This window comes from Zea mays, chromosome 10 (assembly GCF_902167145.1).
Source record: "Zea mays cultivar B73 chromosome 10, Zm-B73-REFERENCE-NAM-5.0, whole genome shotgun sequence".
Taxonomy (NCBI): domain Eukaryota; kingdom Viridiplantae; phylum Streptophyta; class Magnoliopsida; order Poales; family Poaceae; genus Zea; species Zea mays.
The window spans coordinates 149,285,988-149,312,752 of record NC_050105.1 but is presented as its reverse complement, the minus strand read 5'-3'; the positions used below and the strand labels follow the sequence as shown (position 1 = coordinate 149,312,752).

Here is a 26,765-nt window from a genome sequence, read left to right as displayed (position 1 = left end):
AACTAAAACCTTAACTTTTTTTTGCAAATAAATCTCTAAATAATGTCGTACTGTATACACTCGAGATTTCCATCGCACAAGACACGAAAAAATCCCGATCAATTTAACGAACATTGTTTTGCATTATAGATTATATTGTTTACAGAATGAAGTTAACTAAAACCTTAACCTTTTGCAGATAAATCTCTAAATAGTGCCGTACTGTATACACTCGAGATTTCCACCGCACAAGACATGAGAAAATTCCGGTCGATTTGACAAAGACTGGGTGTTATTAATTAGAGGAAGCAGATCCAGCCACATGTTGTCTCACATCTGATCCCCCACGTATAGTCGTATACGTTTGGCCCAAACCTAGCTCGATCCATGTATGAAACACGTCTCGTCTCGCCTTCTACCTCCTTTTTCTATCACAGGAGATTAAAGTGAGAGAGAGAGGGCGCTCAATGAACTGCGGCATTGAACAATGGAGCTGCAAGAGCAATGATGCACTAGCTAGTGTAATGCAGTGCATGCATGGTAGATTGGTAGCTTGCCTTTGCAGTTTGCACCAGGCACCAGCAGCAGCTAGAAGACGACAGACGACAGGGGTTTGGCTGCTAGGTTGCGGAAGGGCAGTTACCAGTTGCCACAAGGGGAGCCTGGCCCTCTGCATCCTCCTCATGATAGCTCTGTCTCTCTCTCTCACAGACACACACACAGAGACTCTTCCAAATTCCGAAGCGGCCAATGCAATGCAAGAGCCAGCCCCCGGCCGTGTGTCAACTTCACTTGTCTCTCTCCAAAAGATATCGTATCACCCATGGCCATGACCCCCCTCCCCCAGCCCCAACCTATATCACCTAGCGCAGCTACGCTCTCTTCTCCCGCTCTCGCTCTCTGCATGCTAGCTACCTTCTAGCTATCTAGCCTCTAGGTCCAATGCACTCCCTCCTTATAAACAAGGAACCCTCCTTCGCCTCTCTTGCCATAGACCGGACACCGGAGAGGTCACTGCACAGGAGCGCTCAGGAAGGCCGCTGCGCTGAGATAGAGGCATGGCGGCCAATGCGGGCGGCGGTGGAGCGGGAGGAGGCAGCGGCAGCGGCAGCGTGGCTGCGCCGGCGGTGTGCCGCCCCAGCGGCTCGCGGTGGACGCCGACGCCGGAGCAGATCAGGATGCTGAAGGAGCTCTACTACGGCTGCGGCATCCGGTCGCCCAGCTCGGAGCAGATCCAGCGCATCACCGCCATGCTGCGGCAGCACGGCAAGATCGAGGGCAAGAACGTCTTCTACTGGTTCCAGAACCACAAGGCCCGCGAGCGCCAGAAGCGCCGCCTCACCAGCCTCGACGTCAACGTGCCCGCCGCCGGCGCGGCCGACGCCACCACCAGCCAACTCGGCGTCCTCTCGCTGTCGTCGCCGCCTTCAGGTATGTGCGTCAGTGCGTGTGGTGTGGGTAGTATATATATATATATATATATATATATATATATATATATATATATATATATATATATGGCCTCTCTTTGCATTGGCACGCCAATCGGCCATCGAGATCCAATCATATATATCATCCAAACGTATAGTATTAGTACATCTGTACATGTGACTGCAAACTGACGTGCACGCGTGTGCACCGTCGTCATCACTGATCAGGCGCGGCGCCTCCCTCGCCCACCCTCGGCTTCTACGCCGCCGGCAATGGCGGCGGATCGGCTGGGCTGCTGGACACGAGTTCCGACTGGGGCAGCAGCGGCGCTGCCATGGCCACCGAGACATGCTTCCTGCAGGTGCTGTAGTACGTTCTTTTCTTGGGGATTGCGCGCAGTTTCACGTACGTACGTACGTTCGAGTCGATCGCCGCGTCGTTCCATCCACCGGCCGGTATATATAACTGTTGGGTACGGCGGTGCGCGCCCGCAGGACTACATGGGCGTGACGGACACGGGCAGCTCGTCGCAGTGGCCATGCTTCTCGTCGTCGGACACGATAATGGCGGCGGCGGCGGCCGCGGCGCGGGTGGCGACGACGCGGGCGCCCGAGACACTCCCTCTCTTCCCGACCTGCGGCGACGACGACGACGACGACAGCCAGCCCCCGCCGCGGCCGCGGCACGCAGTCCCAGTCCCGGCAGGCGAGACCATCCGCGGCGGCGGCGGCAGCAGCAGCAGCTACTTGCCGTTCTGGGGTGCCGGTGCCGCGTCCACAACTGCCGGCGCCACTTCTTCCGTTGCGATCCAGCAGCAACACCAGCTGCAGGAGCAGTACAGCTTTTACAGCAACAGCACCCAGCTGGCCGGCACCGGCAGCCAAGACGTATCGGCTTCAGCGGCCGCCCTGGAGCTGAGCCTCAGCTCATGGTGCTCCCCTTACCCTGCTGCAGGGAGCATGTGAGAGCAACGCGAGCTACCACTGGGACGTGCGTTGCTGTCATTGTCCTAGGTTAGTAGCTAGTGCCAGTTACTAGTAAGCATCAGGCATAGGAGTATGTAGTAGAAGCATGTCTGGAGAAAGGCAATAGCTAGCGTTTGGGAGATCTCTGGCGGTACTATTATTAGATAGCGAATTTGCATACTATGCAGCATGCATGTTGCCGGCCGGGCGGGCTTTAGACTCCAGCTACTGCATGCGTGCATGCGGTGGTCCTCATGTATGTCGGCATGTGTGCGTGTGTGTGTGGCAGCAGCAGCAGCAGTGAATTCTAGTGCAGTGGTGGTGGTTGTAACGTGTAGTTTGGGGGCAGGGGCACAGTTGTGTCGAACTTGTGCGGTTGTCCCTTCCTTTTGTGACTTCCAGAAAAGGGAATGAGGCCTGCCTGCGTGTCTGCTTTTCCATGCTCACCTCGCCTGTTGTCTGTTGAGACTTCACTCAGCCCTGTTGGTGCCTTGTAGTTCCAGTTCCAGAGCATATGCAGGTGCAGGAATGGCATCTCTACCACTGCTTTCGACTTGTTGGCTTGTTTTCTTCTATGATACTAGTGTACTTGGATTGAATGATCACATTTTTTGCTGGCCTCGTATCTTTGAAATGATCATGTTAATTTGGTTACACATAAGACGATAAGGGTAGGTAGTTCAATGCTATTAGAAAACTAGGTATTTTTAGTTATATTTTAATCCAGGAAAAAATATATAAAAACTAATCGTGATATATAGAAATACGCATATGCAAACTTAGTATAATAATTATGAATACAATAGATAGTAACCTGATTGTATATACTTTTAAGGGAAAATAGATATGGCAATGGGCCTCGATCTTCGATTCTCTGCGGAGAATTCTTCCATTAAAGGATAGGGATGAGGAAACTTCGTCCCCCCACGGAGATGTAAACGAGAAAATTTTCTACCCCGATGGGTAAAACCAGAGATGGGGTGAGGAAACATTTCCCATATCTGTTCTCGTTAAACTTACGCGTGACGATGTTTTCATGTAATATGTAATGATAAAATAAACAATTATCTTGTCAAGAGATAGCTTGTTGTGCAAATATGTTCATTTTAATGTGCATATAATGATTTCTAATATCTGACAATGTGTATAAGTGACAATGTTTTGTATTAATAACAAAGTAAGTGTATCATGATTATAATTTGAGCAGAGACAGGGATCCCTGACGGGGATTTATCCCCGTGGGGAATGGAGATAGGGAAGAAATATTTCTCATAAGTGTTCGTCGGGATCCCCGCAGATAAATTTTTTCGTCACATGGGTGAGGATGGGGAGCTAAAAACCCGATAGAGAATTCCCCATTGCCATCTAAAAAAACATACATAGGAGCAAATATATTGTCACTCAATGTAATCACTATCGCTGGATGCAGAGTTGATATTTACGTAGTTGTGACGATCAATGAAGAAACAATGAGACGACCTAATGATGACAGAAAGTAGAGGAAAGTGAGCAGTCATGTCATTGAACCATATAAGTCACACACTATGACCTTTCATGAGTATCTATAGATTACCCACACATTTTATATACTATGACCAATCGACGAACTCATATATGTGTGTTTCTTCTAGGATGTTCTGAAAGACAATACCCCTCCCTAAATAAGCCACTATGATCATATTGAGATTTTAATCGTTCTACCATACAATAAAGGAGAAACATGCATCTCACATAATCTATACTTTTTAATGGGTACCTCAATATCGGGCAACCACTATCTTGTTTCACCATTCTACTTCATGGGATCTCGAGTCACACAGACCAAAGTTAACACTATGGAGTGATTTCAAATGAGTCTAAAGCCCATCTCCCTTGATGCAACTTCTATGACATTATATGACATGTCTTTGTGAACTGATCTCCTAGATTATTAGATATATGGACATAGTCGAACGGAATTACTCTCGAGTTTCTTATTTTTCTAACAGAATTCAAACACCTTTTTACATGCATCGTAAACTTCTTGTTATTCTTTGAACCGTTCACTTTGATTACTATTGTCTAATTATCATAGTTCATGGAGATAATCGATACTATTTTTTAAGTACTGGTAAAATCCATAAGAAGTTCACGAAGTTACTCAGCTTCAACTATGTGGTATCTAATTATGTGAGTTTTGCTTATGTAGTTAACCTCGTTAAGGTGGTCTACTCGTCGCAAGACTTCTCTGAAACAACATCACCTCCAAGTAACAATATATATCCACTTGCAACATAAATCTTGACAACATTAGATATCTAGTTTACATCATAATAGTCGTCTAGTACCCTTAGGTACCCGATATAGTGGATGCCATAATACCCTTACATTTTTTATTTCTTTTTTGTTTTCCTTATATTTTGTTTAGTCCTTTTATTTTCCTTAATATACATTTAAGTCATTGATTTCAATATATATTCATAAAATTTGTTGTTTCTTTATTTTCTTCTTCTTTAGTTTACCTTAATTATTCTATTTTCTATATTATTAGCTGTGCCTTTTATTTTCTATATTTCATGGTATGTGTGTCATGTTCGAATACTATATATGCAATATTTTGTTGTGTATTTTTTTATGTTTGTGTAGTATAAATAGGGTGTTCCATGATTATCTATCCCTATTTGTACTAAACCTTTTATTTTCCATATTTCATGGTATGTTGTGTATTTTTTGTTCGTGTATTTTTTTATGTTCGTGTAGTGTAATTCACATAGTACCATAAGATGTTCTATGATATATTTTAGGTTATCTAGCCAGTATTCATGTAAATCTCAAAAAAAATTATCCATGTGGTGTACTCTTTATCATGAAGGTGGAGCTTTGTTTTCTAAATTAGAACATTGGTCTACTTATCAAGATAAAAATTCGCTTTCATTAGAGAAATGTTCTTTCGTAAGATTTCATATAAACGTATTTTTCGGAGGGGATATCCTTCGGCTAGGTGACAGAATGCACCGCCTTGATCATATGATAAGGAGGGGTCTAGAGGTTGGCATGACTGAATGGATGAACACCAGAACCCAAGGGTTTTGAGTTGTTTGGGCCGCCGGAGCGTAATACACTACATCCACTGTGAGTTGTATTGTTTGAGAGTCTAAAAGTCGTCAATCCGAATGTGAGTCCGACCTCGCCCACTACATCACGACTACCCTCCCTTTTATAGTCAAAGGGAGGCACGCTAAAGGGAGCTAGCCGATAGGTGGGCCCAGAAGTTTATTATAATAATAAACAGAATGCGTTGGATAGATCTTCTGGGCACGTATCTCACAGCCCTTGGCTATTGTGCAGGCTCTTATCGTTCTTCTGTCTTGCTCTGTCTAATCGGAAAACATGCCTTGGTGTAGGGTTGCGTCGAAGTCTAATGTGCTACCGTGCGAAGGTGTGTGTGGATAGTGTTGTTCTGCCTCCTCCACCCGTCTCTTCATGCCTCGGTAACACACGAGGAACAATAGAGGTCATAATGAAGGACAACCAAGCGGCACACTGAGTCAATACCACTGCCTTGGAAACGCACGGACAATAGTGTATCACATACATTGCAGACTGAACGCGACACATGTATTTAATGCGGGCGTGGGGGGCATGCCGCCTGCCATTGATGTGGGCAAGTGAGCATCTCCTTCGCACATAATGCAGTGGCTCACGTCAGGGGGTTACGTTGGACACTGTCTGACGGCTTACGTCAGGCGCGTCTGGCCACCGGACCTTTGCCTTGGCAGGGAGCAAACCCGGGAACATGGGGTGACGCGGCATTCCCGAGCCCCTTCCCCTGACTGGGGGCCCCGAATCGTGGTTGAGTGGATCCGGGCTCGAGCCGTATTAGGCCGGACACGTGGCGACACCGGACCCCATCCAGGTTGAGGTCTGGATGGCATATGCGGGGTTTAGAACTGATCGTGCAACAAGAATATCCTTGTTCCAGGGTCGCGAGGCTCCTCTGATCCCTTCTTTGGGGATGCGACAGGATCATGTGGAGGCCCGGTTTCGTCTGTGAGAACCTAGACTTATAGTCGAACTTGCCGATTATTCCCTTTATGGGAGTCATGGCAATGGCGGTCCAACCTGGAAACGAGTATAGCTGGTCCCCGGCTTCACATGGTGGGCCTTACCTTCAGAGTTGGGCTAGCCACCCGATAACCTCGTGGCTATGGGCCACCACATGGGTCTCATATTGTCTCAACAGGAGTGGGTATCCCAATATTTATGGCATCGACAGTATTCATACGGGTCTTGTTTTGAAGGATTTACCGGAGGGAAAATAGTGGTGAAATTGGGATCTAATTGGCATGATTAATTTGTAAAATATATTTTCTAAAAAAATTGGTCGGAAACTATGATGTCATCATGTTATTTTACCGTGCAATGTGTTTGTACGATCTCACCGTGAGGTCAAGTGAAACGAGGCAGAGCTGAGAAACCACTAGTTCAACTTCACGATCCATCTTACGGTCATCTGCGACGCATGCATACATGCGGCCCATGTTTACTTGTCCAGGTCTGCGATGAGTGCAATTACGGTCCATTCCAAGGAAGGTGTGTGGTGATGGAGTCGACATCTACTACTGTAACTGCAAGGAGTGGGGAAGGTTCGGGGTGGCTGTCCCGATATCGTCAATCTCGGAAGCGCCAAGACGGATAGATCTCTTCTACGATCGTAAGAAGTACAATTTTAAGAAGACGGAGCTGTGTGTGGTTCTCGTTAGCTGTGTGTTATGTTATCATAGTCTGTTCGTTTGACTTTAATCTATATCGGCTTTTATAATACATATGTCTCTATAGATTATATCTACATCAGTCTAAACATGCGGCTTTAATCCGAAGCGAACAAGCCAGAAATAAAACATTAATACAATGTACAAAGCCCGACTAATAGAAAAAAATCAAAGCTAAACATTATCAAAGTCCCCAAAGCAGACGCTAATCTTCTTGCTTATAAGAAGGATAAAAAATCATATATAAATGCTATCCCAAACCAAGGTCCATGTCCTGCTCCTTAGCAACGAAAAGAAAACACACATGCCCTGACCTCGCTGTTCTCCCAAGGGGAAAAAAAAAGACGCAGAAAATGCGCGAAATCCGGCCCACACACAGTACCCCACCACGCATTATTATCCTAAAAAAAACACCACGCATTATCCTGAAAAAACAGATCAAATCGACGCGACGACGAGATAAAGAAGAGAACCCACCAAATCAAAGGCGGACACATCGCCACATCCTCCATTCCGCCTTCTCGGCTCCTCCCCACCTGGCCACCACTACCACCTCCCGTCTCCTCGCCTCCTTCCAAATCCACCGGTTGCCATCCGTCCGACGAGGACGGAAAGGGACCGGCGTGAGGGAAACCTAGATGACCCGTTCCTGGGTCGGGACCAGAGAGCCTTCCGGGCTGCGCCTTCGATCGCCGCCCCGCCGCCTAGGGTTCCCGCGCCTGTAGATCGGGTTTGGGGGACGAGGAAGGGGAGTGCCAAGTAAGGGAACGATGGGGCCGAGGCGCTCCAAGCGCGTTTCGTGGGCCACCGGGGCCAATCTCTGCAAGGTATTGTGATAACGTCCTCGCCGGAATGGGTTCGTCCGCCGCGGCGCCGCCCAACGGCGAGGAGAACGATTCGCGCCTCACGCGGCTCCCCAACCCATCCATCCTTTGTGGCTTGCCTGCAGTTGACGTTTTTTTCTTCTTTTTTTGGCTGTGTTCCTCGTGCTGTTGCTATGCCCTTCATTTCCCCATCTCTGCCGAACGTTCTGATCCTTATGTTTTGATTGCGAAATGTGTTCGGCTCGACTGGAACGGACATGCGATCTTACATTCCCAATGCAATGCTGTGGCTGAGATGGGTTCATCTGGCCTCCGCAAATAAGCCAGGATTGCCGTTGTTCCTTGCATGAATATCAGTCGATTCAGCAACAGCTCTGACAAATAATTTTTAAAGAGAATGAATGATCATCTCATATATGAGTTAGACAACAGGGATATGCAAATGAGAAGAATGACAACTTGGGGACTAGCCAAAGAAATAAATGGCGCCTCAAATAACTTATAAGAAAAAAAGATGAAGAGCTACATGAATTCCATTATACAAAGAATTTATTTACTCTATATAACCTCCATCTCTTTGTTTTAAATGACATATGTGCTTACGTATAGCCATGCAAAGCTCAACCCTTATCTTCTCAGTGAAGTTTGTTTGAAAGTGTACCTCTATTTATGCCTTCTCCAGGCGAAAAATGGAGTCCAGGTTATAAGCATGCATTTAAGTTCAAATTAGTGGACATTTAATTGAAATGTATTGTTCTAATTTTATCCTCTATTGTACTTGTGTTCCAATTTATCCTGTAGTCTTTTTAATGCCAGCCAGACAGTTTAAACAAATAATTGTCGGTTTTGCCAAGAATAATTGTAGTTTGATAAGATTCATAAGATTGACTTGAGTCATATTGACACTATTTAATCAGTAATTAACGTTTATAAAGATGAAATTATTTTTCATGGTGCAGTGTTAACATGTGTGATAAGACATGATTTTGCAAAAAAAAAAAAAGTCATCATCTGCCCTTTTAAAACTATTAATTCATTATTTTTCCATAAGGTTGGCTAAAGTCGTCTTTTTGTATACTCAAGGAAGAAAGTCTATAGCCACCAAATGTCTATAAACTATAAAGATGAAACTGTTTTGGATACAAACATCTTGTCTCTTTTTTTTGACAGTGGTAATGATAAAAAACATTCTTTGTTATCATGTACATAAAACAATATTTTTAACATTTGTCCAAGTAGCAAATTATTACAAGATACTGTCTGGTTTATGCATAATAGCTAAGGATGAAAATTTGCATTACCTGGGAATATTTGAGAAAAGTTCTTTGGAAATATTCGATATCACTAGCGAGCACTAGTGCACAATATATTCTGTATTCTGCAAGCATTCTACTGTTACTCATTTTTAGTGCACGGATGAACATTTCACTTGATTTGTGCAGTTGAGTTTCATTGCACTAAAGGCAAAATCTCCTTGTGTTTTGAGATGACAAATTCCTCTCTGCACAATTCAATGGTTTTGCTTACCTTGGACTGTACTGGTAAGCTCATCAAGTGCTGTTCTATTCGTAACGAGTTGATCACACCGAGTGAATGGATTATTGCAGCATAGGAATTTTCTCTTATGCTTATTTAAAAAATAAATAAAAAGGTCTTCGTAATGAATTTTGGCATTCCTGTATGGAAGCTCTCTGTTTCATAGCTAACAGGTAGACATGCAAATCCACATCTCACATTGATGATTTTAATATGACTACAGGAGCTCTCGCAACAGCTAAATTACTTTCAGTAGATCATGAGATTTGTCACACTGCTTTTGCACGATGGATCATTATGGAGGGAATACTAAATTGAGGGAGGGCATAAATTGTATGCATATTGATATAACACTATCTACATAGAAATGTATACTATTATTTATAAGTTAGCAAATATTTAGTTTGCACCGGAGACATAGCTGCATAGATTGATAACTGCAGTATAATAAAAGTGGTTGGTTCCTGGAACGTGAATCTGTGATAGGTTGGATATGGCTACGAATCATGCAGGGCACTACTTTGAAGTTTGGCAAATTATTGCAAAATTCAAATTTGTGACAAAATTCAGCACGGCATTTAGTACTTAGTAACCTCCAGTGGTCCACTGCAACAATTTTCTCACATGCTATATCTTATGCATGCTAGCTATCTTGTAGCTTATATCTGAGTAACTGATATTCTATCTGCATGTGAGCATGTCTGATATAGACATAAAATATCATAGCTTAATATGCGGCTACCTGAACTGGCCTGTCTAATTCTAGCCACTTGGATTGTATTGACTTATTATCTTTGTTTAAAAAACACATGGTGCATTTGTTTTGGAAAACCAACTCTGTAAATGCTGACCAACAATCGGTCACATTATCCCCTTTTCTTTTGGGGCCGTGTGCTTGTAACTCTAGTAGTCTAGAGTGCAAATTTCTTTTTATGTGTCAAAAAAAAACATGCTGTGGGGAACTCTTCTATTCTCCCTTAAGAAAGTGGGCCGCACTATATGTATATGTACAGTAGTCATTTAGTGTATAAAACTCATACTGTTGAATTCAAGTTTTAGAATGCTGTCACAATATATTGTTTTTGTTGCTCTAAGTGATGTATTTTATGCGAAAATAACAGCCAGGGTCTACACTTGAACCTTGAGGGTTGGTTTGGTGACCAAAGAATTGGAGAGGATCCATGGGGGAGAAAACCCTTTGCTATTTTTGAATAGCAAAAGGTTTTAGGGTTTAAGGTTCTCTCCCCCCATGGATCCCCTCCAATTCCCTGGTCATCAAATCAGACCTGAACGGTCAATAAAAACAAGCCTAGTAGCCTTCAACTAAGGGAGTAATACTGATATGATTTCTAGAAAGCTAACCTCCGTGCAATCAACTTTCAACTCCATGATTTTTCAAAAATGGTCATAGAACATATGAGCAAGGATCACCAGAACTCTTTGGAAACTGCAATATGTAGGAGGGAAGGGGGGATACCCAACTCTTAGTGCAAACAAGCTAACCACTCTATCTATATTATTGAATTAGTTTATGCCATTAATGAGTGCAATGAAGTTGGCATGGCTTAGTAAATCACTGGCACTAGTGTCCTTTTGGAAAAGAATTTATCTACCCTGTTGCTTTTTAGTGTGTCATATTGCTAAACTCATACCCACTCTTGCAAATCGAAGTTCGTTTTAGTTTTGTTAGAAGTCAAACTTCTCTTATCTTTGATCAGGTTCATAGAAAAATATATTAGCATCTACAATACCAAATTAATGCACTATGTTTTTGTGAAAAAAGCACGATGAAAGAAATATTTCATTGTGGATTTAATGAAAGTTATTGATGTGGTAGATGATGGTGCATTTCTTATGAACTTGGTCAAACATTTAAAACTTCAAGTTGGGACAGAACTAAAACAACTTATCTTTTGGAATGGAGGGAGAATCTTTTAGCTCTTCATACATTCAGTGTCCTTTGTATGATGTATGGCTCAACAGGATCTTTTATTAACATAAGGCACTACAAACGATTGCATTCATGTCATCAATTCAGAATGAGAAGCTAAAATATTGTGATGGAATGCAAAATCCATCATTGTATGGAACCAAGCAAGTAATACATATGTGTGTCTTACTGTCAGAAATTATCTTCATACTAAAGCTGAATGTATGGAATTTATGTTTGGTATGCCTAGTATTTTGTGCATGGATCATTTGTTTTTATAGTTCAATATGAAGCACTACAACATTAATGATGGTATTCGTTGTTAATAAGTTCGGTTGTGGATTCCGTTGTTTGTTTTTGTCTCTCTATATGTATGCACTGCCATTATACGGTAGTGCTTGCTGTTCGCTGATTCTGATTGTACGTTAATGCTTTTTGAGAATTAAGGAAAATTGGTTTATCCATGCTTTTGTGTTTAATTACTACCATTTTATTTATGCATCATGGATGATTCTCCATGTAGTTGACATGATTTTATTGTTTAAATAATATCAAATTGGTACATGAAATATTTTGACTGCTAAACCAATTACCGATCGGTTATGCGTCCGGATATAGTTTTTCTTGGAGATCTAAAAGGCCACTACTTTATGCTTACTAGAATCAACGCTTGTAATTTGTCATATATTTTGGCTGCCATGTAATGAATAGATGTGTGATTAGTATGCATGACTGGCAGTTTTCCTGATTCTATTATATTTTTGTATTTTGTGAACCTGTCAGGTAAGGTTTTTTATTTCGGAGGATTCCCCTTCTCAAGCTGGATTGAGACCGCAGGACAATCTCCAAGCAAAAGGCTCATGGTTAATGCATGCAGCTGGCCCAAGCTCAGATGATTCGCTGCCACCTGGCTTCGAATCATTGCAGCCAACAAGCTGTCTCAAAATTGACATATCCCAAATCCATGTTATTAGGTGGAGATGCCCACCAAAGGTAATTAGGAATTGTAATCTTGAACTAATGGCAGTTTGCCAAGGTGAATCGAGGTGATTTTCACAATGCCCCACAGATAAAGTATTTTTTTATAACTGTCGCAATCTTTTGTTGCAGGTATTGCATAATCCTGTTTGGCTTGTAGCTGCTGGAGAAGAAAGTGAGGAGGTTGCCTTGCAGAATGATAGAATATTTGGAGCACTTGAGGCTATATATCCACGGCCGTCGAATATACCCCCAAAGTAAGCATTATGCATTTTAGTTTGCCATTCTTAAGATTTCTCTCTTCTCATTCCTTACACTCTTTTCTGCGCCAATCCAGCCCATTTGTTACTCCTGATGTGAAAGACTCCCAATATGATGATTCCCGAACCCAGTTGGTTCCGTTGCTCCCAGTTGAAGAGGATGATGCCTCTGACCAGTTGGAAGAACCACCTGTTGGTCTATCAAGTAGTTACCAGCAGTCAGATAAGTACGACTCAGCAACATTCAGGGTCCCACAAGCCTCAGACGCTCCCTTTACCACTGCGCAGCAGCAGCAGCCGAATGGTTCCATCAACACCACAAGGTCTGGTGCCCCCGTTGAGCCTGACACAGTGGCTGCTGCATCTGCTGCTTACACTGCAATAATTCAGAGCAACCGAATGGGAAATATGATTGACAAAGATCTGCTCGTCGAAATGCTAAGTGACCCTGCCCAACTTGAGAGGTTAATGAAAGAATATGGCGCGCTTAAGCACGAACAGTCAACTAACAGTTCTGTTGCCCCAATGGTGCAAGGTCCACCACCCCAGATGACAGCTAGTGTTCCGGTCTCCTTCCCAGATCACACCACTACTTTTCACAACATAAACTCTACACTGCCGCCTCCACCTGTTCTGAATCGTCTGCCTCCTCCAGCTATTCCTTCAGCAGTTACCATCAATCCACCAGCAAGTTCAAGTCAAGCAATTAGCTTTCCAACTGGCCGAACCAGCGGCTTGAACTATTACCAGACCCTGATCCATCAGCATGGAGGGGAGAGGCAGGAGCCACAGCCACTTCAACAGCATGGAATGCACTTTCCAATGCATCATCGCACTGTCGCTTCCCAGTCTAGCGCCACTGATATTGTCAGCAGTGGTACTATGCCAGCTAGGGATACTAAGCAAAGGCCTACGAGGCCTTGTGCTTACTTCAACAGCGCCAGAGGATGCCGCAATGGTGCGAACTGCACCTTTCTGCACGATGTGTCTGCCGCGAGGAAAGAACAGCCAAAGGGATCCAAAAGAATTAAGCTAGACAGTAGAATAGCTGGTCGGTATTGAGGAGGCTGCTGCCGGTTGATTTTTTACTGTTCTTTGGTTCAAAATCCTTTTCCTCCTTTTTCCCTTCAAAAAATTATTCAGTAAATATTGCGCCCCAGCTCCTTTGCTTTCTCTTAGCCAATTTCTATTTGTTTACTAGAAGAACATGCTCTTAGCCCATTTCTCTTTGTTGACTAAAAGAAAATGTTTTAGAAGAAAGAAAAAAAATCCCATGATTAAATGGAGCTCTGTCGTTATTGAACCAGTTGAACACATGTTAATTGGTGGCAGTTATCTCGTGGTCATTTGTTTTATTTTGTGTGTGTTTGTGAAGAAAGAGAAATGCATAGCTGCATACTTCAACATATACTATACCTCATAAATAAAAGTACATAAATCTTATACAGAAACAGAGTCATTTGTTTTGTGTCTTGGTCCATGAAGCTGTTAAACTAATATGTGAGCCGATAAGATGTAGGAAACTTGAATATCATTTTGGTTGATGCACCACTAAAGTATGAAAATCCTATTTTGTCGGACGTGGTGCTTGTAAAAGCTGTCCAAATAGAGGATTTGCACTGTAGACTGTTTATAGAGTGAAGTTTGAAATAGAAGAGATAGAGAATTTGCACTGTAGACTGTTTAAAGAGTGAAGTTTGAAATATAAAAAAGGATAGGATAGAGACAACCTAAGGTATTCCAGTTTATAAGACATTTCATATGCAATTGTTAATTTTTATAATATTTAATAACTAATGATTTTGCTAAGAATTTGTAACTACTATAATACAAACTAAAGTTAATAGTATTAGATTTGTTGAAAAATGTAATATACAACAACCACAAGTCATAATAAGATCAATATAAAATAAATAATCAGATGAAGTTTGAAATAGGGAAAGAGATAGGACAGAGACATACTAAGGTACTCTAGTTTATAAGGCATTTCATATACAATTGTTATTTTTTATAATCTTTAACTAATGATTTTGCTAACAATTCATAACTACTATAATACAAACTAAAGTTGATAGTATTAGATTTGTTGATAAATACTGTCGGCGTTTCAACCCGGGGGGTCCCTGGACCGACGAGTAAATTGTCGCTGCGTGTCCTAGCTCAGATGGGTCGGCGCGAGACGGGACACAAAGGGGGGAGAACAGTAAGGGGAAACCGCGGCCTTCGTGTTGTCCTGCGCCCAGGACGGATGAATGCGCTTGCAGTAGGGGGTTACAAGCGTTCGCGTGGGAGAGAGAGAGAGAGAGAGAGAGAGAGAGAGCGGGAGCCTTATGCGTCGGCCCGTTCTCCCGCGCGGCCAACCTTTTTTTACGAGAGCCCTGGACCTTCCTTTTATAGGCGTAAGGAGAGGGTCCAGGTGTACAATGGGGGTGTAGCAGTGTGCTAACGTGTCGAGCAGAGAGGAGCTAGAGCCCTGAGTACATGCTGTCATGGCAGTCAGAGAGGTTTTGGCACCCTGTTCATGTGATGTCGTGGCCGTCGGAGGAGCGCTGGAGCCCTGTGGAAGTACAGCTGTCGGGGCTGTCGGATCCTTGCTGACGTCTCCTTGCTGACGTAAGGGGCTGGGAGCTGCCGTCGTCATGGAGCGTGCGGGGTGTCATCATTACTTGTTTACTGGGGCGAGCCAGGTGGGACGCCGGTCTTGTTCCCCGTAGCCTGTGGTAGCTAGGGGCAGGGTAATGATGGCCCCCCTGGCGACGTGGCCGGTCCGGACCCGAGTTTGGGCGAGGTGGCGATTCCTCCGAGGTCGAGGTTGAGTCCGAGCCCTGGGGTCGGGCGAGGCGGAGTTCGTCGACTTTCGGAGCCGAGGCTGAGTCCGAGCCCTGGGGTCGGGCGAGGCGGAGTTCGTCGTCTTCCGGAGTCGAGGCTGAGTCCGAGCCCTAGGGTCGGGCGAGGCGGAGTTCGTCGTCTTCCGGAGCCGAGGCTGAGTCCGAGCCCTGGGGTCGGGCGAGGCGGAGTTCGTCGTCTTCTAAGTCGTGGTTGAGTCCGAGCCCTGGGGTCGGGCGAGGCGAAGTCCATCTTCCGAGGCCGAGACGGGGGCCGAACCCTGGGGTCGGGCGAGGCGGAGCTTCCTATGTCGCCTGAGGCTGGACTTAGCCGCTGTCGACCTCACTCTGGCGAGTGGCACGACAGTCGGAGCGTGGCAGGCGACGCTGTTTTCTTGTCAGGTCGGTCAGTGGAGCGGCGAAGTGACTGCGGTCACTTCGGCTCTGTCGACTGAAGAGCGCGCGTCAGGATAAGGTGTCAGGCGATCCTTGCATTAAATGCTCCTGCGATACGGTTGGTTGGCGTGGCGATCTGGCCAAGGTCGCTTCTCCGCGAAGCCTACCCGAGCCGAGCCTCGGGCGAGTCGATGGTGCGTCCGTTGCTTGAGGGGACCCTCGGGCGAGGCGTGAATCTTCCGGGGTCGGTTGTCTTCGCCCGAGGTCGGGCTCGGGCGAGGCGGGATCGTGTCCCTTGAGCGGAGCCTTGACCTTAATCGCGCCCATCAGGCCTTTGCAGCTTTGTGCTGATGGGGTTTACCAGCTGAGATTAGGAGTCTTGGGGGTACCCCTAATTATGGTCCCCGATAGTAGCCCCCGAGCCTCAAAGGGAGTGTTGGCACTCGCTTGGAGGCTTTTGTCGCACTTTTTTGCAAGGGGACCGGCCTGTCTCGGTTGCATTTTGTTCTAGTGGGTGCGCGCGAGCGCACCCGCCGGGTGTAGCCCCTGAGGCCTCGGAGGAGTGTTTTGACTCCTTCGAGGTCTTAGTGCCTTTCGTGATGGCTCGGCCGGTTTGGTTGTTCTCTCATGCGAACTGGTCGTTGCCCGGGTGCTTAGTCAGGTCCCAAGTTCTCGGGCTAGTATGTTGACGCTGTCAACGGTTTGGCCAGAGCCGGGTTTGCGAGAGCAGCCCCCGAGCCTCCGCACAGAGCGAGAGGACGGTCAAGGACAGACTCGACTTTTTTCATACGCCCCTGCGTCGCCCTTCCGCAAGGAGGAGGGGGGAAAGCGCCATGTTGCCCTCGGAGGGCGTCGAACATGGTGTCTCCAGTGAGTTGCTAACGGGTAATCCGAGTGGACGCCCGTGCCCCATTCGTTAGGGGTCGGCTAGTGGTCCGGAGGCGCGCTCCAAAAGTACCTGCGGGTGATTCGCCGGACTCGGTCCCCTTTTGACGGGGTCCGAGGGCTCGATGCCTCCCTCTGATGGGATTCCGTTACGAAATCGCTCCCGCTGGTCTCGGAAATGTCCTAGGGTACCTCGGGAGCGTAGCCCGAGCCTTGGTTGTGTATCGAACGTACCCAGAGTCATCCCTCGCTCTGCGTGTTCTGAGGCGGCTGTCGAACCCTTCGGGGGCCAGCCTACGAACCCCTGATCAGTAGTGGGCGCGGAGCCCGAGTGGCCTGAGGCGGCCGTTGAACCCTTCCGAGGGGCCAGCCTTCGAACCTCTGACCAGTAGTGGGCGCGGAGCCCGAATGCTCTGAGACGGCTGTTGAACCCTTCCGAGGGGCCAGCCTTCGAACCTCTGATCGGTAGGGGGGCTCGGGGCCCGCTTCCTTCGCGGAGAAGGATCCCTTTCGAAGTATCCCCTTTCCCGGTCCCTATAGCAAGAGAGAGAAAGGGGAAGAGGAAAAGGATACAAAATTGAGCGACGTGGCGCACCTTTTTTGACGCGGTCATTATGGCGGAGGTGAAGCGTCGCCCGCTTCGCCTGCCAAAGGTGTCACCTGTCCTGCCGCAGAGTTAATGCGACGGGACGAGTGGTTGGCGGGGCAGCCGTTGTGCGTGCGCGGGCCGTTCAAGGAACGGAACACGGGCGCGTCGTCTTCACGCCGTGGGAGAGGGCTCTCTCGCTGTCCCAGGAGGGGACGTGAGCCTGCAGGCGATTTGACTGCTGCTTCCGCCCGCCTGCCGCCACCATTACTGCCGGCCCACTTTTGGCCATATCGATCGTCGCGCCTTCTCCCGCGGCTGACTGACCCGTGACCGATGTGCCCGGTTGGCACTGTTGGGCCATGCGCGGGGTCGCCTCGAGTCACGGCACCGGTTCCGCAGTCGAGAAGCCGCGGTACTGGCGCGAGTGGCGGTGCAGTTTCTCGCACGTAGTAATCAGCGCGCCGGTTACATGACGTGTGGGCCTGGGCCTCCAGGCTGGACGCGTCGAAGTCGAAAGGGTGCGCCCCCTTGGTGCAGTTGCATGCCGCCTGCATGGCGGTCCGCCCTTTCACCCGCTGGTTTGGGCGAAGACGGAGGAATGCTTGTAACCGCTGGGCGGTTACACGCTCCGCGCGCGGCGGTTTGGCTTCTTCTGTCCTGGGGCAGCTTGCATGTCACGTGGGGCCCAGCCCCCGTGTCGTAGGGGGAGGACCTTGGAGCGTGTTGGAGAAGACTCAGTCTGCGCCGGCTGAGGACGCAAGTGGGGAGAGTTGCCTTTAAAAGGAGGGCGACCCCCTTGGACGACAACCATGTCTTCGCACTCTCCTCATGCATCGCGCCCTTCCACCTTCCGAGCCCCCGGATGGGGAGCGCTCGCGTTGCTTTCGTCTCGTCGTCGGAGGAGGAACGCAACTTCGCGGAAGTTGGTACCTTCCAGCCATCGTTCGGCTTCAAGGATTTTCATCAGGCAGCCCGGCTGCATCCTCTCGCTGGTGGTCACCCAAGACGGTGACCACCAGTTCGATGGTGGGGAGAAGCGAGCCGGGCTGCGGCCTTTGCCCCACCCTCAGCTTCAAGGATCTTCATCATCCTTGCTGGGGCGGAGGGCGAGGCGAGCCGGGGCCTGCCTCGGCGTGGGCTGGCGTCCCTCTCCTTCTTCCAGCTTCTGAGGGTGGAAACCATCCCCCAGCTCTGCGGAGGAGGCGCCCTCCAGCCATGCCGGGGAAGGCGAACTGTTGCTGCCCAGCTAGGATGCAACATTCCGTCCTCTGTCCCCGCTTTCGTGGCGAGGACGGGAGTGAGGACCTGCCGGTGCGCTTTGGGGCGGCCGTCGCTCGCTGGTGCGGTGTTGGTGGGCTGGTGGACACCGCCGTCGGTGCTGAGGTGGTGGCAGCCGGAGAAGGTTTCTCTGCCGACGAGATCGCCAACTCCGCCTGCAGCCCTGGACCTCCGTCCCCCTGGCTTGAATGGCTGGTTCTCGTCCTTTGTGGGCGAGAGCCTTTCCGCCGCAGCGTTTGCCCGAAAGCCGTTGATGCAGCTGTCGGAGCGGGCGGCGGTGAGCCGCTTGGAATTCGTCGTCCCACGGGCCTCCTGGTATGGAGGTTGTTCATACCCGCGGGAACGGAACCGGAGTCCCGTTTGTAATGGCACCTTGAGTGCTGGCGTATGTTCATTGCGGCTGTCGGGGCCTGAACATGTATGTATTTTGGCGTGAAGCCGTGTTTCTTCCTCATTTTGAGCACTAGGACTCGCCTGTCGGCTAGCTGAACCGCTTAACCAAGCGGGAGTTGCCTCGTGCGGAAGGTGACGAGTGAGGTATCCGTATCCCGGAGGCGTAGGAGTCCCCCGGCTCAGTTGGCCTTGCCACCAGAAGCTTCTCTTGCTTAGTTAAAGGAACCCTCGGCCGCTCTGCGATGAGCCGGAGACGGAGGCAGCGGTGCCAGCACGGACAGAGGCAGAGTTGGCTCAAAAAAGGAAGCTTCGTCGGCCGGGGCTTGGCCGGGTCGTCCCCTGGCGGGACCAACACCGGAGTCAAGTTGTCGAGGCCACGAGCCGGGCTGGTGTCCTCGGGGGACAGCTGGCTGAGGCTTCGGGGCGGCCGGTCGAGCCGTCTGCTCGGGCCGGGTTCCTGGAGGAGACCCTGGCGGCGATGGCTCGGGCGTGGTGCTGACGTCGTCCTTCGGAGCGGAGATCCTCCGCCCGTGTTGCCGTCCAAGGCTCGGTCGGACTTCGCCGATGGTGGAGTTGACGTCGAGGGTGCTACTGCTCCCCCTGCTGACGTCTGAACCTGCAGGATCGGTTCACCTGTAGTATGCATATGTTTTTTGCGGCCGCCGAGGCCCAAACATACTGTCGTCGCGTTGTAAAGCTGCATTTCTTTTCCCCTTGTTTCGAGTATCAGGACTTATTTGTCGGTAACAGAATTGTTTGTCCGAGCGAGAGTTACTTTTCACGGAAGGTGATGAGTGAGGTATCCGTATCCCGGGGGCGTAGGAGTCCCTCAGCTCGGTCGGCCTTGCCGCTTACGTGTACCCTTACTCGTCCGTAGGATTCTGCTATCGATATAGTCGAGAAGGCACGAAAAATCGTTTCGACAGAAAAGTTTTCGAGCATTAAGACTTGTTCGGTCAGCGGAATAGCTTATTCGAACGTGAGTCACTTCTCGCAGAAGGTGATGAGTGAGGTATCCGTATCCCGGAGGCGTAGGAGTCCCTCGGCTCGGTCGGCCTTGCCTGCTTACGTGTACTCCGTCGTTTTCATGATCCCACTATCGACGTAGTCGAAAAGCACGAAAGATATTCTGGCAGAAAGACTTTTTCCGAGGAAAATTTTGACGCGGAGGGGGTTCCCCCCTTCTAGCCCTCGAGGGAGGGTCGGGCTTTGCCGAGGCAAGGCTGACCCTTCCTTGAAGGTTAGACTTCGCTTGGGTATGTAAACGAGGTGCATGAACGACTTGAAAACATCTTAAGGGTAGAAGCGACGTAGTTGTCGGATGTTCCAAGTGTTGCTGTAGACCTCGCCTTGACTGTTGGACAACTTGTATGTTCCGGGCTTCAGAATCTTGGCGATGATGAACGGCCCTTCCCAGAGAGGCGTGAGCTTGTGGCGCCCTCGGGCGTCTTGTCGCAGCCGAAGCACCAAGTCGCCCACCTGGAGGTCTCGGGACCGAACCCCTCGGGCGTGGTAGCGTCGCAGGGACTGCTGATACCGCGCCGAGTGTAGTAAGGCCATGTCCCGAGCCTCTTCCAGCTGGTCCAGTGAGTCTTCTCGGTTGGTCTGGTTGCATCGGTCGTCGTACGCCCTCGTCCTCGGGGAACCGTATTCTAAGTCTGTGGGCAAGATGGCCTCGGCCCCGTAGACTAGAAAAAACGACGTGAAGCCCGTGGCTCGGCTCGGCGTTGTCCTCAGGCTCCAGACCACCGAGGGGAGTTCCTTCATCCATTGTCTGCCGAACTTGTGGAGGTCGTTGTAGATCCTCGGCTTGAGTCCTTGCAGAATCATGCCGTTGGCACGTTCTACCTGCCCATTCGTCATGGGGTGTGCCACGGCGGCCCAGTCCACTCAGATGTGGTGATCCTCGCAGAAGTCCAGGAACTTTCTGCCGGTGAACTGGGTGCCGTTGTCGGTGATGATGAAGTTCGGGACCCCGAAGCGATGGATGATGTTGGTAAAGAATGACACCGCCTGTTCGGACCTGATGCTGTTTAGGGGTCGGACCTCGGTCCACTTGGAGAATTTGTCGATGGCAACCAGCAGGTGCGTGTAGCCCCTGGGTGCCTTCTGCAAGGGACCGACGAGGTCCAGACCCCACACAGCAAACGACCAGGTGATGGGTATTGTTTGCAGAGCCTAAGCGGGTAGGTGCGTCTGCCTTGCGTAGAATTGACACCCTCGGCAGGTGCGGACAATTCTAGTGGCGTCGGCCACCGCGGTCGGCCAGTAGAAACCTTGTTGGAAAGCGTTTCCAACAAGGGCTCGAGGCGCTGCGTGATGACCGCAAGCCCCCGAGTATATTTCTTGTAAGAGCTCCTGGCCTTCGGTGATGGATATGCATCGCTGGAGGATGCCGGAGGGGCTGCGGTGGTAGAGCTCCTTCCCGTCACCCAGCAAAACGAATGACTTGGCGCACCGCGCCAGTCGCCGAGCTTCGGCTCGGTCGAGGGGCAGCTCTCCTCGGTGGAGATATTGCAGGTACGGGGTCTGCCAGTCTCGATTAGGCGGGACCCTATTCCGCTCTCCCTCAACGCGCAGTGCCTCACCCTCGGGGGCCGAGGGTGCCTCGGGCTGAGTCGAGGGTGCCTCGGGCTGAGCCGAGGGCGCATCGGGCAGGGCCGAGACCTTCTCGGGCTCGGGCGTGTCGTTGGTCTTGACTGAGGGTTGATGTAGGTCCCGGGAGAAGACGTTCGAGGGAATCGTTGTTCGCGCTGAAGCTATCTTCGCCAGCTCGTCCGCAGTCTCGTTGTACCGCCGGGCGACGTGGTTGACCTCGAGCCCGTAGAACTTGTCCTCCAGGCGCCGAACCTCGTCACAGTAGGCTTCCATCTTCGGGTCGCGGCAGTGGGAGTTCTTCATGACTTGGTCGATGACAAGCCGCGAGTCACCGCGAGCGTCGAGGCGTCGGACCCCTAGCTCGATGGCGATGCGCAACCCGTTGACCAGAGCCTCGTACTCAGCCACGTTGTTGGACGCCGGGAAATAGAGGCATAGCACGTAGCGGAGGTGCTTCCCGAGGGTCGAGATGAAGAACAGGCCTGCTCCTGCCCCTGTTTTCATCAGCGACCCATCGAAAAACATGGTCCAGAGTTCCGGTTGCATCGGAGCTGCCGGGAGTTGGGTGTCGACCCATTCAGCCACAAAGTCCGCCAAGACTTGGGACTTGATGGCCTTCCGAGGGGCGAACGAGATTGTCTCGCCCATGATTTCCACCGCCCACTTTGCAATCCTACCCGAGGCCTCTCGGCACTGGATGATCTCCCCCAGGGGGAAGGATGACACCACAGTCGCCGGATGAGACTCGAAGTAGTGTCGCAACTTCCGCCGCGTCAGAATCACCGCGTACAGCAGCTTCTGAATTTGTGGGTAGCGGATCTTGGTCTCGGACAGTACCTCACTGATGAAGTAGACCGGCCTCTGGACGGGCAATGCATGCCCTTCTTCTCGTCTTTCGACCATGATCGCGGCGCTGACCACCTGAGTGGTAGCGGCGACTTAGATTAAGAGGGCTTCTCCGGCAGCGGGAGGCACCAGGATGGGTGTGTTCGTAAGGAGCGCCTTCAGGTTCCCGAGGGCTTCCTCGGCCTCAGGGGTCCAAGTGAAGCACTCGGTCTTTCTTAAGAGGCGATACAGAGGTAGGCCTCTTTCGTCGAGGCGCGAGATGAAACGGCTCAGAGCCGCAAGGCATCCCATGACCCTCTGTACGCCTTTCAAGTCCTTGATGGGCCCCATGTTGGTGATGGCCGCGATTTTCTCCGGGTTGGCCTCGATGCCCCGCTCGGAGACGATGAACCCCAAGAGCATGCCTCAGGGGACTCCGAAGACGCACTTCTCGAGATTGAGTTTTACGCCCTTCGCCTTGAGACACTTGAATGTCGTTTCAAGGTCGGAGAGGTGGTCGGAGGCTTTCCTCGTCTTAACTACGATGTCGTCGACGTAAGCCTCGACAGTCCGGCCAATGTGCTCTCCGAACACGTGGTTCATGCACCTTTGGTATGTCGCACCCGCATTCCTCAAACCAAATGGCATAGTAACGTAGCAGTACATGCCAAAAGGTGTGATGAAAGAAGTCGCGAGCTGGTCGGACTCTTTCATCCTAATTTGGTGATACCCTGAGTAGGCATCGAGGAAAGACAGGGTTTCGCACCCAGCAGTGGAATCCACGATTTGATCGATGCGAGGCAGAGGGTAGGGAACCTTCGGACATGCTTTGTTTAGACCAGTGTAGTCTACACACATCCGCCATTTCCCTCCTTTCTTTCTCACAAGCACAGGGTTGGCAAGCCATTCGGGATGGAATACCTCTTTGATGAACCCTGCAGCCATCAGCTTGTGGATCTCCTCGCCTATGGCTCTGCGCTTTTCTTCGTCGAATCGGCGCAGAGGCTGCTTCACGTGTCGGGCTCCAGCTCGGATATCCAGCAAGTGCTCGGCGACATCCCTCGGTATGCCAGGCATGTCCGAGGGACTCCACGCAAAGACTTCGGCGTTCGCGCGGAGAAAGTCGACGAGCACTGCTTCCTATTTGGGGTCGAGCTCGGAGCCGATCCGTATTTGCTTGGAGGCGTTGTTGCTGGGGTCGAAGTTGCCGGCGTGGCGATTCGCATCTGGCGCCTCCTTGGAGAGGCTCTCCAGGTCCGCGATGAGGGCCTCAGATTCGGCGAGGGCCTCGGCGTACTCCACGCACTCCACGTTGCATTCGTACGCGTGTCGGTACGTGGGGCCGACGGTGATGACCCCGTTGGGGCCCGGCATTTTGAGCTTGAGGTAGGTGTAGTTGGGGACGTCCATGAACTTGGTGTAGCATGGCCTCCCCAATACTGCGTGGTAGGTTCCTCGGAACCCGACCACCTCGAACGTGAGGGTTTCCCTTCGGAAGTTGGAGGGAGTCCCGAAGCAGACGGGCAGATCGAGTTGTTCGAGGGGTTGGACGCGTTTCCCGGGGATGATCCCGTGAAAAGGCGCCGCGCCTGTCCGGATCAAGGACAGATCGATCTGCAGGAGCCCGAGGGTCTCGGCGTAGATGATGTTGAGGCTGCTGCCTCCGTCCATGAGGACCTTGGTGAGCCTGACGTTGCCGATGACGGGGTCGACAACGAGCGGATATTTCCCCGGGCTTGGCACGCGGTCGGGGTGGTCGCCCTGGTCGAAGGTGATGGGCTTGTCGGACCAGTCTAGGTAGGCTGGCGCCGCCACCTTTACCGAGCAGACCTCCCGACGCTCTTACTTGCGGTGCCGAGCCGAGGCGTTCGCCACTTGCCCACCGTAGATCATGAAGCAGTCGTGGACCTCGGGAAACTCCTCTGCCTTGTGATCCTCCTTCTTGTCGTTGTTGTGGGCCCCGCCACCTTCCGTAGGTGGCCCGGCCTTGTGAAAGTGGCGCCAAAGCATGACGCACTCCTCAAGGGTGTGCTTGACGGGCCCCTGATGATAGGGGCACGACTCCTTGAGCATCTTATCGAAGAGATTGGCACCTCCAGGAGGTTTCCGAGGGTTCTTGTACTCAGCGGCGGCGACAAGGTCCGCGTCGGTGGCGTCGCGTTTCGCTTGCGACTTCTTCTTGTTCTTCTTCTTGGTGCCGCGCTGAGCGGACACCTCGGGGACGTCTTCCAGCTGGCGGCCCTGGGGCTGTTTGTCCTTCCGGAAGATGGCCTCAACCGCCTCCTGGCTAGAGGCGAATTTGGTGGCGATGTCCATCAGCTCGCTCGCCCTGGTGGGGGTCTTGCGACCCAGCTTGCTCACCAGGTCGCGGCAGGTGGTGCGAGCGAGGAACGCGCCGATGACGTCCGAGTCGGTGACGTTGGGCAGCTCGGTGCGCTGCTTCAAGAATCGCCGGATATAGTCCCGGAGAGACTCTCCCGGCTGCTGGCGGCAGCTTGGGAGATCCCAGGAGTTCCCAGGGCGCACGTACGTGCCCTGGAAGTTGCCGGCGAAGGCTTGGACTAGGTCGTCCCAGTTGGAGATCTGCCCCGGAGGCAAATGCTCCAGCTAGGCTCGAGCGGTGTCGGAGAGGAACAAGGGGAGGTTGCGGATGATGAGGTTGTCATCGTCCGTTCCACCCAGCTGGTAGGCCAGTCGGTAGTCCGTGAGCCACAGTTCCGGCCTCGTCTCCCCTGAGTACTTTGTGATGGTAGTCGGGGTTCGGAACCGGGTCGGGAACAGCGCCCGTCGTATGGCCCGGCTAAAAGCCTGTGGACCGGGTGGTTCGGGCGAGGGGCTCCGATCCTCCCCGCTGTCGTAGCGTCCCCCACGCCTGGGGTGGTAGCCTCGGCGCACCCTCTCGTCGAGGTGGGCTCGACGGTTGTGGCGGTGGTGCTCGTTGCCGAGGCGACCCGGGGCCGCAGGCACCGTGTTGCGTGTGCGCCCGGTGTGGACCGAGGCTTCCCGCACGAATCGGGAAGTCGCGGCGCGATGCTCCGAGGGGTACCCCTGCCTTTGGGAGGCAGAGCTTTCGGCCCGTCGGACCGCGGCATCCTCCAGGAGATTCTTGAGCTCTCCCTGGATACGCCGCCCTTCGGTGGTCGATGGTTCCGGCATCGCGCGGAGTAGTATTGTTGCTGCAGCCAGGTTCTGGCCGACCCCACTGGAAGCTGGTGGCGGCCTTGCCCTGACGTCGTCGACAATGCGGTGCTGGATGCCCTGGGGTAGATGACGCGCTTCTTCGGCCGGAACTTGGTCTGCCCATTCCTGCCCGATGTTCCGCCAGAACTGCTCAAGTGTTCCTGCTCCCTCGTCGAGCCTAGCCTGCATCTCGCGGATTTGCTCGAGCTGTGCGTCCTGACCCCCCGTAGGGACTGGGACCACAGCTAGCTCCCGAAGGATGTCAACACGAGGCGCAGACCTAGGGGGATCGCCGTTTTCCGGCATACCAAGATGGTTGCCTTTGCTGGGACCCCCTAGATCGACGTGGAAACATTCATGACTTGGGTCTCAGTCCTCGTCGCCGAAGCTGCGGCTACCATCGGAACAATCGGAGAGGCAGTAGTCGCATGCGGTCATGAAGTCCCGCATGGTGAAAGGGAAATGTGCCCTTAGGCCATTTCTAAGTATTTTGGTGATTGAGTGCCAACACAAGTGCTTAAATGTGAATCTATGCCCATGGATGAACAAAGTGCAAATCAAGAGTAAAGGTATGTTTCTAAGCCTTAGTACATTGGTTTTGTGTACTAATATACTTGTCTAAGTGTTAGAAACAGAAAGAAGAAGAAAAGAGGTGAAAAAGGCTTGGCTGTGTACAGCCAAGACTCAGCTCTGTCTGGCACACCGGACTGTCCGGTGGTGCACCGGACAGTGTCCGGTGCGCCAGGCTGGCTCGAGCGAAGTGGCCGCTCTCGGAAATTCACCGGCGACGTACGGCTAAAATTCACCGGACTGTCCGGTGTGCACCGGACTGTCCGGTGAGCCAACGGTCGGCCGGGCCAACGGTCGGGCGCGCAATCTGCGCGAGACACGTGGCTGAGCCAACGGCTAGAAGATGGTACCGGACTGTCCGGTGTGTACCGGACATGTCCGGTGCGCCAACGGCTCCAAGTCTGCCAACGGTCGGCTTCGCTACTTAAGGAAGGAAATCGGGCACCGGACAGTGTCCGGTGTGCACCGGACTGTCCGGTGCCCCCGATGACAGAAGGCAAGAATGGCTTTCCAGATTTTCTCTCAACGGCTCCTAGCAGCCTTGGGGTTATAAAAGGGTCCCCTAGGCGCAT

The 26,765-nt window shown here is 50.8% G+C and overlaps 2 protein-coding genes across 2 annotated transcripts; both read left to right on the top strand.

Moving 5' to 3' along the window:
* Nucleotides 1-1,037: 1,037 nt before the first annotated feature.
* Nucleotides 1,038-2,375, top strand: LOC100037787 (WUS2 protein). The gene is made up of 3 exons (NM_001112491.1): nt 1,038-1,410; nt 1,638-1,771; nt 1,905-2,375. The coding sequence occupies exons 1-3, from the start codon at nt 1,038-1,040 to the stop codon at nt 2,373-2,375; spliced, it is 978 nt and encodes a 325-aa protein (NP_001105961.1).
* A 5,342-nt stretch (nt 2,376-7,717) lies between these two features.
* Nucleotides 7,718-13,960, top strand: LOC100285846 (uncharacterized). The gene is made up of 4 exons (NM_001372340.1): nt 7,718-7,953; nt 12,200-12,409; nt 12,527-12,651; nt 12,732-13,960. The coding sequence occupies exons 1-4, from the start codon at nt 7,897-7,899 to the stop codon at nt 13,714-13,716; spliced, it is 1,377 nt and encodes a 458-aa protein (NP_001359269.1). The 5' UTR covers nt 7,718-7,896; the 3' UTR covers nt 13,717-13,960.
* The last annotated feature ends 12,805 nt before the right edge of the window (nt 13,961-26,765 follow it).